At 43.3% G+C, this 15,240-nt stretch overlaps 1 protein-coding gene and 1 pseudogene across 1 annotated transcript in view; both read right to left on the minus strand.

The window, feature by feature from the left end:
- LOC100952065 (zinc finger protein 679-like) overlaps positions 1-7,663 on the minus strand; it is a 39,409-nt gene extending 31,746 nt beyond the window's left edge. Inside the window, exon 1 of the mRNA XM_012813812.1 lies at positions 7,607-7,663. Coding sequence (XP_012669266.1) covers positions 7,607-7,663 — 57 coding nt within the window. The remainder of the gene's footprint in view (positions 1-7,606) is intronic.
- Positions 7,664-12,077: 4,414 nt separating this feature from the next.
- On the minus strand, positions 12,078-12,408 carry LOC100947320 (annotated as a pseudogene).
- Positions 12,409-15,240: the final 2,832 nt, after the last annotated feature.

Below are 15,240 nucleotides of genomic sequence, written 5' to 3' on the forward strand. Positions count from 1 at the left end.
AAAAAATAAATAAAAATTGAGTACCTTCAGACTAAAAGCAGACTTTTAGAACTTTCATTAGAAATTTAACATACCTATGAGTATTGCTAAATCAGTTATGTGAAACTGGGCTAGTTTGTTATGGCTTTTTATATGAAATATTGGTAATTCTTTCTGTATTCTGCTTTCCAGAAGTCAAGAAAACCATTTTCTATCTTTTGAACTATTTATAGGTTTTTGGCAATGTATATATTTATGAGCAGAATTTGAAACATGTATTTCTTTTCCTCTCTCCTTGATTTCTCAGGAATTTGAAAGCCATTTGTAAGTATTTTTAATTTCTAACAATACAGTTATTTGCATAAGTTCAATAAGAATCTGATTTATTCTACGGGACATGATGAAGGCACTGATTATTTTACCAAGGCTTTGGCTGGAACAGCATTTCCAGAGATGTCCAGACTGCATTAAAGAATTAAGGCTAACTTTATAAGGCCAATAAAAAAAAGCCCTTTGGAAAACTGGCTAGATATGCATCAGTAACATTTCCTGATCTGTGGTAAGTAACAAAGGTCATTTGCTGACAGGTCCAGGAATCAAAATGTGCTTGGGGACCTCAAGAGAAGAAAAATTTATCCAATGCATACAGTTATCTAATGGCACAGATGGAACCTGGGCTCGTTAAAGGCTTTCAGAAAAGTCCATCCTGAACTTCCTTATAAAAGGTTCCAGCAAAGCCAATTTTAAAGGAAAGAAGAGCCTAGATGGCCAATAATTATTCTTACTGCACTTTATGCAAATAATCAGACTCAATATACTGAAAGTACAGTTTATTTTACCAACTAAGTTAATTCTGCTATAATTTGTCTTTAGTGGAAAGAGAAATCGGAGAGAGAAAAATAAGAAAAGAGACTGTAGCCCACCTGTATTAAATCCCAGCCTTCTTTGTACTGTCAACTCATAAAATGAGACATAACTGTTGTACTAAATTGATCTTTTAAATAGAACTAACAGACTGGCAAAGAGTATAGAATTATATACAGCAATTACACTTACTCTGAAGCCTTAAAACTCAACAGAAGTCGCCTGATGGCTACACTAGAAAACTTTGTACAGTATTAAATGTTATCTGTTGTGCCTATATAGATACCTCTGGAAAAATTAGAACCTAAATGAAAATTTCCCAGTAAATAGTGTAACTGTAACACTGCATCCTACTATGCCTAATCTGTATATTCTGCTGAGTCTGCTGCCAGCAGAAGCCAAGTGGCCCACTTGCCTGAACTTAAAAACGCCTTTTTCAGTATAAGACTGGCTCTGGAAAACCAGAGGTTGTTTACTTTCCAGTGTAATAGACCAAACATGGGAACTGCGATCCAGTACACATGAACCAGTTTGCCACAAAAGCTCAAAAACTCACCCATGATTTCTAGCGAAGCACTAACTCATAATCTCCAGAAATTCCCAGATGAGGAATTAGAGTGTGTGTTGTTCTAGTATATTGATGACCTCCTTTAGGGCATCCTACCTTGGAGAGCTGCACCCAAAGTATGGACTGTCTTTTACAACATCTAGAGGTATGTGGCTATAAAGTATCTAAATGGCAGGCCAAGATTTGTCAGCAGCAAGTACATTATCTAGGATTTACTATCGAGCAGGAGAGAAATCTAGGTATAGAATGGAGGCAGGTCATTAATCACCTTCCCACCGCTATGAGCTGAAAGGAAGTCCGGGAATTCTTAGGCATGGTGAAATTCTGCCACCTTTGGGTTCCCAACTTGCCATTTTGGCCAAATCCTTGTATGAGACAACTAAAGGAGAAAAAAGAAATCCTTAGAATGGAGAGAAGAGCAAGAACGTGCCTTCTCCCAGATGACTGCACCTGCATTGGGGCTACCAGACTTGGCTAAGCCCTTCACTCTGTATGTTTCAGAGAAAGGACGGATGTCTCTGGGTGTATTAACCCAGTTGGTTAGGTCTTAGCAAGGCCTATAGTTTACTTCTCTAAGCGGTTGAATGGAATGGCAAAAGGATGGCTACCATGCTCACAGGCTCTAGCCACTACTGTTCTCCTTATTCAAGTAGCTAATAAGCTAACTCTAAGACAGAATCTCAGTGGAAATATCCCACTCTGTGGTCACTTTAATAGACACTAAGGAACATTTTAAAAATTAACTGTGTTCTGTTTAGTCTTTTGTGTCTGTACATCCTTTCTCTCTGAAGGATCAAGGGAACCAAGTCTAATCAGAACCTGATCTCCCTCAAACCAAAATAGAAAGAACTTTACACCATCATCCTGACCACATCCAAGGCAGTGAAGATGGAAGGAATCCTCACCTGGAGTCCCTGCAGCCAAGAGACCTGGTGTGGATTAAACTACACCAGCCCAGAACACTGGACACTCGTTAAGTTGGACCACTGCCTATCATACTCACCACTCCCACTGCTCTAAAGGTAGCCAATTGTCACCACTGGATTCACTGCTCTCTAAGCAAAAAGGCACAGCAGGATTTTGGAGAAAGATGGCAAGCCCAACCCACAGAGGACCCCTTAAAGCTAAGACTTGTCTAGGAATAATTAATGTACTAGTATTAATGTGTTTAAAAGTCACCATAAAAAAATGGCTGTTTTAAAAGAAGAAAGAGCACAACCCCATTTTAAACAAAGATTAGAAACTATAGAGAATATATTTTTAATTAATATGTACAATTTATTTAACCTAATAGAAATCCCCCTCAGTAAAACCTTCCTCAAGGGACAGGAGAAGGGATAGGATTCTGTATGAAATCATTTAAATGTAAAACTCCTAATGCCAAAAATAAATAAATAAATAAATAAAAAGCTGGAAGCTTTACAACATTATGCTTGCCCCAGTGTAGGAAAGAGTGACTGTGATAAAGGGAATTCATACCACTGTGCTAAATGGAGATGTGAAACATTAACCTCCTATATCCAGAAACAAGTACAGGCAGTAAAATTTTGGAGTTAAGAACCACTATCAGCACATTGCCCAGAATGAAGATAAAACTAAAATTTAGTTTGACCATAAGAGAAGGAATGAAGTGAAAGGACCCACTTAATTGACCTCAGTGTACCCCCATAAGAAAGTAAGGAAAGTTAAGAATTAGAAAAAGAAACTGAGGTAATGAGCAACAGGAAGCTGGCTGCCTCACTGGTGCTATTATAACCGGCTGACCCACTGTCCAGTTTTAAATTGTTCTGTTTTGGGTGGTGTCTGTGGCTCAAAGGAGTAGGGCACCAGCCCCATATACCGGAGATGGTGGGTTCAAACCCAGCCCCAGCCAAAAACTGCAAAAAAAAATTGTTCTGTTCCCCTCCCCATAATTGTTCTGTTTTCCCTCTCGTGTAAGCTGCTATGTAACCGCAAGTGCCACAAACCGCTTCTGGTTCTGTAAAAGTCAGTAATTTCACCAGCCCCATATATCGGAGATGGTGGGTTCAAACCCAGCCCCAGCCAAAAACTGCAAAAATAAATAAATAAATAAAGTCTGTAACTTGCTCTCTTGCCGAACTACACATAGCCCCTGATAGTACAGAAAATTTACCCTATATAAACCCTTCCCTCTTCACGGCCAGTACTGTTCCCCCCTGTATCCATCTAGAGGGGCAGCCAGTTGGCCAACCTAATAAAGACTCCTAAATTGGCATCAATTAATTGGCATCCTTGGTGATCTTTTAATCTTGCAGTCTGTAACACAGTTTCTCTCAGAATAGTCAGGGGGGCAAAGTTGGAGAATAGGAGAAGGGGCCACTCACACATTCATTTCACCCTGTGAAGGCCAGGGCGGGGGGAGAGGGTGGCATGAAACCCCATCTATTGTTACCCATCTCAGTCAGTCTCCAAGAACTCGCATGCACACAGTTCCAACCTTTTCCTCAACTAGACAGCCTCTATTTCCCACTCAAATTGCCACTTAGCTGTAGGAAGTGAACCAACACTCCCTTAGGCCCTGAGAGGGGACGTCCAGCCCCACCCTCTGAGTTCATCTCAGTCACACCAGACCCACACATTCTCCTACATCTCTCAACAGGCCTGTCAGAAATCTAATACCTAGGGGTTGAGCAGACCCCTGCTTCCACTCAAATAGTGGAAAACTCATACCTTGTCTTAGATGACTCCCAGTGCAGGTGCCAGTTCCTGTATGCCAGTTCCTCCCGGTGTTTGACCCCCTGAAGGCCCACCAAGGAGGTCCTTTCTCTGCCCAGTCATGGCATCCACATAAGGAGGCCAAGCTGCCTCCCTGGCTGGCAATCAGTGGTTCATGTCACCCAGGCCAATTAGGAGCTCCCTCATGGGCTTGGCACCTGTGGCTCAAGTGGCTAAGGCACCAGCCACATACACCTAAGGTGGTGGGTTCGAATCCAGCCTGGGCCCACCAAACAACAATGATGGCTGCAACCAAAAAATAGCCGGGCATTGTGGCTGGCACCTGTGGTCCCAGCTACTTGGGAGGCGGAGGCAGGAGACTCGCGTGAGCCAAGGAGTTGGAGGTTGCTGTGAGCTGTGATGCCAGAGCACTCTACCCAGGAGGAGAGCTTGAGGCTCTGTCTCAAAAAAGAAAAAAAAAAAAAAAAAAAGGGAGCTCCCTCATGGGTGTCCAGAGAGTTGGCAGCAACTACCAGGTGCATCTGAGCCTGTTTTCTCCTCGGGTGGTCTTGCTTCCCAGTCAGGGAACCAAAAATGTTGCAGGAACACAAGACCCAATGGGGAGAAAGAGCACCTAAACACTATATTTATAAGAGAAAGGGCTTTATTTCATCCAACAGAGTGAATAGCATATAAGAGTCCAAAATGGCAGCACTCTCCAACTGCCTTGGTCTTTCCCTTTTTATCTCCAGGCAAAAAGTTCCAACCCATAGGTACCTTTCTCATTGGTCAATCTGAATCAAGTGGGATTCCAGTCCCCACAGAACTACAGGATGTCACAGAAGTGGAGACATCCAGGTCCCAGGAAGTTAAGTCTACAAATTCTTAATAACTGAGTCACCATGGAGAGGACCCTGCAGTTGTATCCTTGGGGTCTCCTTGAGAAGACCTCTATTCTCCTAGAACTCGCCCTTCCCAGGTATCCTCTCTCAAAACAAAACTGTAGTCCCAGCTACTTGGGAGGCTGAGGCAAGAGAATCACTTGAACCCAAGAGTTTGGGGCTGCTGCAAGCTGTTATACCACAGCACTCTACCCGGGATGACAGAGTGAGACTCTGTTTCAAAAAAAGAAAGAGAGGGAAGGAGAGAAGGAGGCAGGGAGGAATGAATAAATGCGAAAGAAAGTGAAAATGTAGGATTTTACTTCAAGCCTTAGTAAAGGCTTGAAGTGGTGATTTAGACCCAGTTTACTATACATTTAAAAAATGGAAGGGAAAACAAGTTGTCAGGTGTTAAAATATATAGGAGGCAATGGCTAAAGTGGCTCCAGATCCCTGCATTCTTACCTAAGGAAACCAAAATCTAACTCAATTTTATTTTATTGCTTTTTGCTTTTTTCTTTGGAAACAAAGTCTCTGTCACCCAGGAAGAGTCCAGTGATGTTATCACAGCTCTCTGTAACTTCAAACTCCTAGACTCAAGCATTTCTCCTGCCTTACCTCCTGTGTGGCTGGGACTATGTGCACCAACACATCCCACTAATTTTTCTATTTTTTGTAGAGATGGTGTCTCACTCTTGCTCAGGTGGTCTCCTGGCCTCAAGTGACTCTCAGGAGGCCTCAGCTTTCCAAAAAGCAAAAAAATAAATTTCAGTTAGATTTTGGTTTTCTTAGGTAAGAGTGCAGGAATCTAGACCCATTTCATCCATTGCCTCCCAAATATATTAACACCCAACAACTTGTTTTCCCCTAGCACTTCCAGAGTGCTAGGATTACACATAGTAGCCACCATGCCTGGTCCTCAAATTAATTTCTCATAAGTATTAATATATATATTTTTTGAGACAGAGCCTCAAGCTATCCCCCTGGGTAGAGTGCCATGGCATCACAGCTCACAGCAACCTCCAACTCCTGGGCTCAAGCCAGTCTCCTGCCTCTGCCTCCCAAGTAGCTGGGACTACAGGTGCCCGCCACAACGCCCGGCCATTTTTTGGTTGCAGCCATCATTGCTGTTTGGCAGGCCCAGGCCGGGGATTTGAACTGCCACCTTAGGTGTATGTGGCTGGCGCCTTAGCCGCTTGAGTCACAGGCGCCAAGCCCATAAGTACTAATATAAAGGACAAGGAAAAAAAAAACTTTCCTTTCATCATTTGAAGGTTTCCTGAATATCAACTGGAAATGACAGATTAACAAGAAAAAACACATATAAATTCATTAATGTGAGTAGGAAAATCACAGAGACTGTCCCAACTTCCCACTGGGGTGTGGAGGCTTAAATACCCTTTTTTATAGAAGAGAGAAAAGATGATGTTTGTAGACCATACTCTTGAGAGACAGAAAATAGTCACTAGGGAGAATGAATGGACCAGGGAGAAAGAAATTAACTTGTAAATGGTTCTTTCTGAAATCTGAAAGTACTAGAGAGGCAGGCAACAGGAAGTCACTAAAGGGCAATTGCATTCATTTGATAACTTTTGTTTGTTAAGTAAGGCAATTTCAGAGTTCACAAGTGCTGGGGTGGGGTTAGGGGCGTGGAGAGCAAGGCAAAGTTAGGAAATTTATTTTTTAGGTTTAATTCTGTGGTTTTCCAATTTTAGAGAGCTCTCAGGATGTCTAAGCTGCATTTTTTTCAAGAATCATTTGCTGCACCAACTTGAAAACAAAATTTAGGCTTAACCAACAACAAATTGCTAATTATTCTGATTACAAAAGCAGGAAATTTTCATGTGGATAGTCCAAATAAAGTAAACACAAAACTCTAACCAGTTACTGAATCTGGTCTGTTTTTTTGTTTGTTTTTGAGACAGTCTCATTATGTCCCCTTGATAGAGTGCCCTAGCATCACAGCTCACAGCAACCTAACTCTTGGGCTTAAGCGATTCTCCTGCCTCAGCCTCCCAAGCTGCTGGGACTACAGGCAAATCGCCACAACGCCCGGCTATTTTTTTTGTTGTTGCAGCTGTCATTGTCGTTTAGCTGGCCGGAGCCGAATCGAACCTGCCAGCCTCGGTGTATGTGGCCAGCACCCTACTAACTGAGATATGGGTGCCGCCCTCTCCGGCATGTTTTAAGAGTCTTTCCTCCAAGTTTCCTTCCCCAGGGGAACACGTCTGCGAGCTCCGCGGTTCATGAATTGCTGTTTGTGCAAATAAACTCTATCATTTTAATGGAGGCTCAGTCAATTTTTAACAAGAGTAAGGCCGGATTGAGACCCACGGATCACAACACTTTCCACACCCAACCCCGCACACCGAGGCAGAATCCTCCCAGATGATCTTTACTCAAAGCACAAAGGTGGCGAGGCCGAATAGGGGCCGAGAGACTGCGGAAACAGAGCTGGCCCGACCAGGTCTCCAACCCCGGGCAAGGCGTCACACAAGGGTGGGACGTACACCGGTTTCCGGACTACTGCGCAGCCCTGTTCTGAACTGAGCCAACAGGGTCTCCACCCGCAGACTTCCACAACCAAAGCAGGAAGACCCAGGTCCCGCCCCCAGAGCACTCATCCATGCACACTCACCATTTCCCAGATTCCAGGGTCTCCCGACATCCTCCGGACAGATCTTCCAGTACCCATAGGGTACCAGGAACAGAGGCTGAGGCAGAGCTGAGCCTCCGGGAGCGCAGGATCTGGAGCCCTGGAGCTGAAGCCCGAGGTCTAGACCAAGTCCGGAAGGCACCTGCAAACAAAGTCCCCGCGACAATGTGGAGGCTGTACCCACCTCTCCGGGTGCGCACGTGATTGGACAGATCTCACGTCAGCGCCGCGGATTGGATAAGACTCCCGGCTTCCTTTCCTCTAATGGAGGAGGGGGTGATGTTACCCTAGGTAGGACTAAAGGACGCCTTAAGGACCGTTTCTGAGCTCCCATTTTCTGTCCTCCTTTTTTCCCCTCCCTTTCTCTTTCTCCCTCCTTTCCTTTCTTTTATCTTTTTTTTTTTTTTTCATAGAGTCTCACTCTGTCACCCTGGGTAGAGTGTCTGGGCTTATAGCTCACAGCAACCTCAAACTCTTGGGCTCAAGTGAGCCTCTTCCCCGTCTGTAGGTGGAACTACAGGCTCATGCCACAACGCACCGCTGTTTTTTAGAGACCGGGTCTTGCTCTTGCTCAGAGTGGTCTCCGAACTCCTGAGCTCAAGAAATCCACCCACCTCCGCCTCCCAGAGCCAAGATTAAAGGCTGGAGCCACTGCCTGGCCTCTTATTTAGCAATTTGGCCTTGACCTTAATGGTCAGGCTGCGGTTATCAGTCTCCTTCTCCATAGGGGGACTATGAGTTTAAGCACCAATGGCATGCATACCTGTCTACAAGCATTTCTGTATAACTCAACACCCTCTAACAAGAAATACATTTATTGGGTGGCGCCTGTGACTCAAAGGATTAGGGCGCCAACCCCATATGCTTGAGGTGGCCAGCGGAGGTGGCGGCTTCAAACCCAGCCTGGCCAAAAAAAAGAAAAAAGAAAAAAGAAAAATACATTTATTGGCTGGACACCCATAGTTCAGTGGTTAGGGCACTGGCCATATGCTTGGGGTTGGTGGATTCGAACCCAGCCCGGGACTGCTAAACAAAAATATTTTCAGGCGTTGTGGTGGGCACCCATAGTCCCAACTACTCAGGACACTGAGACAAGAGAATTGCTTGAGCCTGAGAGTTTGAGTTTGGTGTGAGCTATGACCGCATTGCACTCTACCAAGTTGACAAACTGAGACTCTGTGTCAATGAAAGAAAGAAAGAAAAGAAAGAAATACATTTATTCAAGGCCGGCAGTGTAATCCTAGCACTGTGGGAGGCCAAGATGGGCAAATTGTTTGAACTCAGACGTTCAAGACCAGCCTGAGCAAGAGCCAGACCCTATCTCTAAAACTAGCCATATATGGTGGTGGGTGCCTATAGTCCCAACTACCTGGGAGGCTGAGGCAAGAGGATGGATTCAGCCCAAGAGTTTGAGGTTCCTGTAAGCTATGATGCCATGGTACTCTACTGAGGGCAACAAAGACTTTGTCGCAAAAAAAGAAAAAAAAATAAATAACTTTTAAAAATAAAATTTTATTTTTATTTTAGACAGAGTCTCATTATGTTGCCCAGGCTAGAGTGCCATGGTGTCAGCCTAACTTCCAGTGACCTCAAACTCCTGAACTCAAACTGTCCTGCCTCAGTCTCACAAGGAGCTGGGACTACAAGTGCCTGCCAGCTAATTTTCAAGGGTCTCACTCTTGCTCAGGCTGACCTTGAACTCCTGAACTCAAGGGATTCTCCTCAGTCTCCCAGAGTGCTAGGATTACAGGTGTGAGCCACCATGCCCAGCCTGGCCTTTGATTTTTTAAACTCAATATTCATCTATTTTCCCACGTTGTTGCAAGTATTTTGAAGATGTTTCAGAAGCATTCAATGGAAGACATTATTCCCAGTGATGATGGGTACTAGATGGATGTGAATCTCAAAGGAATCCTACTTATACTGCAGAAGAGTCACTCTCCAGAACCTCAAAGTCCTAGAGAAGCTGCTTGAGTCATGTGCTTTACAGAAGTGCATGAGCTTTGAAGTCAAGCAGAGTTGATCTTGAGTCCCAGTCCAGCTGATTAGTTCCTTAACTTGAAAGAGTTATATTCATCTCATCTATAAGAAAAGGCATGATATTATCAATGCCAAACATGGCAGCAATTCTTCATTCCTTTCTGTATCTATACCTTTTGTAAAATTTCAGAATATTGGGCCAGGTACAGTGGCTCACATCTGTAATACTAGCATTCTGGGAGGCCAAGGCAGGTGGGTTGCATGAGCTCACAAGTTGGAGACCAGCATAAGCCAGAATGAGACTTACTCTCTTAAAAAACAAAAAATAGCCAAGCGTTGTGATGGGCACCTGTAGTTCCAGCTGCTCGGGAGGCTGAGGCAAGAGAACCACTTGAGCCCAAGAGTTAGAGGTGGCTGTGAGCTATGACACTACAGCACTCAACCCAGGTGATGGAGTGTGTCTCTGTTTCAAAAAGAAAAAAAAAAAGAAAAAGAAAAGATGTAATGTTTCTAAACCTTGGATCTGAACTGCATTTGTTAGCTCTGGCCAATCAAAAATCTGTGAATATGACTTGTGGTCTAGGTTCAAAAGGTCTTGAATACTTCATATTTTTTTTTTTTATTGAAACAAAGGACAAATTTTACTATATGAGTTAATTTTTATGTCCAAGCACAAGGATAATGAAATATATTTTCCGTGCAAAATATTATGTACATTAAATAACATAACAGTGGTTACAATGCAGTCTAGGTTTCCTGGGAAGCAGACTCTGTGATAGAAATGTACATGCAAGAAGTGTATTTATTGGGCGGTGTCATCTAGATGAGGACCAGTGAGAGTGGAAGAATGAAGCAGGATAAACAGAGCAAGAAGTTGAACTCTATCAAAGTCCCAAGAAACATCTCAGTTGATCCCTTGAGGAACCTCTGCAGTTGGGAAAGCCCTTCAAAGATGTCTCAAATTGAGGCAATGGCCAGGCTTTGGATATCTGCTGCCCCACAAACATGAACCTTGAATGAGATGATTCTCTTTAGCCAGGGACAATTTCTAGAAAAGAACTCAGCAAAGGTGGGGGATTTATGAGAATCTGGGAAGCATATTATAGCATCAACTATGGATGATCAGAAAGAACAATCCATATCTCATAATTTACAGCAAAGTTCTGCCTCAATCCCAGATACAAGTAAACTTTAAATTATGAAAAGGTAAAATTATAGCAAGAAAACAAAGAAACCACATGAGATATCAGGTACTGGAATTATGAAAACTTTTGATGGTAAGAGAGAAAAAACAGACCCAAAGAAAAGACTTCTAAATAGTGAGGAGAATTATTTCTGGGAATATTCTTTTTCTTTTCAAAGTTGCAAAAAATAAACAACTAATATTTATAAATAAAAATAGAAGATAATTTAAAAAAACAGATCTTGCCAAATCCTAATAGAACAAGAAGAAATCCTTCAAATTCATTCTACTACTTCTGGATCTACCTGATATTAAAACTGGAAAAATAGATTATTATAAAGGGAAATTACAGACATATTTCACTTATAAATGTAGATGCAATATCCTAAACAACATATTAACAAGTGGACTTAAAAGTTATTGTTCAGGCTCAGCGCCTATGGCTCAAGAGGCTAAGGTGCCAGCCACATACACCTGAGCTGTGGGATTTGAATCCAGCCCCGGCCTGCCAAACAACAATGACAGCTGCAACCAAAAGATAGCCAGATGTTGTGGAAAGCACCTATAGTCCCAGCTACTTGGGAGGTGGAAACAGGAGAATCACTTGAGCCCAGGGAAAGCCCCTCAAAGATGTGGAAGTTGCTGTGAGTTGTGAAGCCATAGCACTCCACCCAGGGTGACAGCTTGAGGCTCTGTCTCAAAAAAAATAAAAATAAAAAAAAGACTAACCCCTAACAATATGTACAAAAATATAAAATGTAAATAAAAAATACAAACAAATTTTCTTTTCTAAAGTACTTTTAAGAACAAAAAGCAGGGGGCTCGGCACCTGTAGCACAGAGATACAGCACCAGTCACATACGCCAAGACTGGCTGTTCAAACCTGGCCTGAGCCTGCAAAACAACAATGACAACTGCAACAGAAAAATAGCCAGGTGTTGTGGTGGGCGCCTATAGTCCCAGCTATGAGGGAGACGGAAGCAAGTGAATGGCTTAAGTCCAAGAGTTGGAGGTTGCTGCGAGTTGTGACACCACGGCACTGTACCAAGGGCGACATAGTGAGACTGTCTCAAAAAAAAAAAAAAAAGAAAAAAAGCAGGGCCTTGAAAGTTTTGGTTCTTTTTTCCTCCACTGTTGCAAATTCTCGTGGTTTTGATTTGGTAGTGAAAAGCGCATGTCATCTGCTGTGGCATTGCGGTGGGCGGGCAGACAGGCCTCTCTACACAAGGTGACCACGTTTAGATTCTGAGACAGGAAGTGGAGGGTGAATAGGTCATGGTGGCTTTTTATTGTTAAGTTTAACTTTTCCTTTTTTGCTGTCTAGTCATCCTCATCAGTCTTCTGCTTCTTGGTATCCACATCATCCTCCTCCTCACCATCTTCAGCTGCCCGTTTGCCTTGGTGGCCTCAGCTTCCTCATTTTCATCTCCATCCTCTTCTTTACCATCACTTTCTTCCTCGTCTTCATCTGCCTCATTGTCAGGCTCCTGCTCCCCATTTTCCTCATTAGTGTCCCATTAGCAAGGACATCTCTTCCATTCTCTGCCTCATGCACAACTTCCTTCCCCTTCAAGTCCTTGGTGGTGATCTCCGAGCTGGTGTCCACCCCTGCGTCCCACATGCTGCGGCATGTCGGTGATCCGATGCAGGGGATGGAAAAGAAAGTGAGAGTTCGGGACTCTGGTGATAAAGCTGCTGAAGTTGGGAGTCCGCAGCAGCAGAGCAGGAGTGCAGCCGAGGTGGTTGTGACCAGAAGGAAGCCGGCCCAGGAAAAATGCAAAGATGGCTTCTCAGAGCTGCCAGTGGGGCTATTGGTATTGAGGCAAGAAAGTAAAAGCAGAAGTGAAAGAATCTGTCCTAGCCACCCTGTGTAGGCCTCAGCCAAGCCGCAGGCATTTCTGTTGTCTGTATGTTTCTTCCTTGACATATGTGGGGCCTAGATTGTAACCTAGTAACTTTCCTGGACTTCCATGGCCTTTGAGGGCAGGTGGTCTGACAGGTCTCAAGGACGCAGGTGAATCTGATCTTCCTCCTTGAGCCCGGGACCTTGAAAATGATATCATGTCTCTCTGTTTTATGACCCTCACGTGCACTCCCACCCTGAAAAGTGGATAAAAGAGAGGCAAGAGATTGAGTCGGGGGCTCAGTTTTGGAGACACACTGGTGTTCTGAGTTATCCCCTGGTCGGAATAAATCTGCTTCCTCTAATCAACTGGTGCCTGGAGTCTTCTGTCTGCGTCGGTTTCCTGCTACAGTATTATTATGACTCATTTTTCTTTTTGAGACAAAGTCTCACTCTGTAGCCCTGGATAGAGTACTGTGGCATCAGCATAGTTCACAGCAACCTTAAACTCTTGGTCTCAAAAGATTCTCTTGCCACAGCTTCCTGAGAAGCTGGAACTACAGGCACTGGCCACAATGCTTGGCTAGTTTTTATATGTTTTTAGTAGAGACAGGGTCTCACCATCACTCAGGCTGGTCTTGAACTCCTGAGTTCAAACAATCCACCTACCTCAGCCTCTCAGACTGCTAGGATTATAGGCATGAACCTCAGCACCTAGCCTGTGATTATTTTGGATTCCTTTGTCTTATAAAATTTTTGAAGTGGCTTTGTACTAGAAAATGTGTCAAAAAATAAACCAAGATTTAGAAAGCATATAACTAATTGTAAGGGGGCTGGAGATATAGCAGTCTGCTACAAAATTCATTAAAAATACCCATTAAAGGGTGATTATTTGATGATTTCATTTGGAAATCTGCCCCTCCAAAACTACAGGTGATCTCTTTTCCATCCTTATGAGTGATGCATCAAGGATGTGGATGCAATATACTGAGAATATTTTAGTATCTAATACCTAACTCCATTTTGGGTTAGGCATTAGAAAACTTGCAAAATGTGTTTTTCCAATCTGGTTGATAACCAGATGCTGTTTGTGACTTTAGAGAGTGCTGAACAAGACATGTTTACTTGTTAAATGATAACCAGATGTGAAGTGACCAAAGCATGTTTACTTGCCCACTGATATCCAGATATGGAGTGCTGGGACACTGCCTGTAGAGACTTGTAATGGCTGTAAAAACCAGGGTGCTCACACACCATGTCAGGCACTGTTCTCCAATGACACTATGAAGCTGATAGTATTTCATGTGACTCTATCCATCTGAAACCCCCCAGACACTCATCAACTTCCTGTCCACCTGAACCAGCTCCCTCAGGTACTCATCAACTATTTCCTGACTGCAGATAAAGCTGTCTTCAGAGACGCCCTCCTGAAAATGCCAAATGCCAAAGCCATATCCTAGCAACCCACTAAGGACCAAGCAGGACTGAACCCGGGTGGGCGCATCTAGTGGTGGCTCTGACATAATCCCCTGTGTGATTTTGCACCTGTAGTGACTGCACTGTGACTCATTCATAAATACAGGTGTCTTAGTGTTCTGTCTCTGCATCCTCTGTGTGATTCAAATATTTCAAAGCTGCAGAACCAGGAGTTGAACACCCTGGTCTCCTCCACTGACTCCAGTCAGTCTAGGTAAGTCCTGGACTAGTTTTAAGCTATCTGAGACTGACAGGGCAGGCTACGCCTTTGGAAAGCCAGACCTGACTTATAGGAAAGACTATAATGCCGTGAGAATGTACTCCTTTATGCTTGCAGCAGATGGGCTGGAAGCTTACAATATAGAAATCTTTGAAGACTTACTATAAAAAAGGCTTATTTAAGTTTATATTGATCACATAGTAAAATGGCAATATTTTATATATATATATATATATTTTTTTTTTTTTTTTTTTTTTGCAGTTTTTGGCTGGGGCTGGGTTTGAACCTGCCACCTCCAGCATATGGGACTGGTGTCCTACTCCTTTAAGCCACAGGCACCGCCCAATATTTTAGATATATTGAGTAAAGTAAATTATTACAATGTCACCCTTTTTCTTTTATGCAGCTACTGAAAACTCTAAAAGGACTCACATGGCTCTCATTGTATTTCTATTGGGCATGTGGCCTTAGAGTATTGCCTCTCTTTCAAAGCTCAGACTATCTCCTCAAAAAACCAGAGGCCAAGCCTGAGCTGGTGGCTCATGCCTATAATCCTAACACTCTGGGAGGCCCAGGCAAATGGATCACCTGAGCTCAGGAGTTTGAGACCAGTTTGAGTAAGAGCAAGATCTTGTCTCTACTAATATGGAAAAATTAGCCCAGGTTTGTGGTGGGTGACTGTAGTTCCAGTACTCAGGAGGCTGAGGCAAGAAGTTTGCTTGAGCCTAGGAGTCTGAGGTTGACACCATGGCACTCTACCCAGAGTGACAGAGTGAGACTGTCTCAAAAAAAAAAAAAAATACACACTTGTACACAATTTATCTAATACACATAACAACGTTCCCAAAATGAATCAAAGAAAAATGTTCATTTCCTAACTCTTTAAATCAGATTGTTTTTCTAAGAAAGGGCCT

Source organism: Otolemur garnettii, unplaced genomic scaffold, assembly GCF_000181295.1.
Source record: "Otolemur garnettii isolate 467f Iridium unplaced genomic scaffold, OtoGar3 scaffold00304, whole genome shotgun sequence".
Lineage (NCBI taxonomy): Eukaryota > Metazoa > Chordata > Mammalia > Primates > Galagidae > Otolemur > Otolemur garnettii.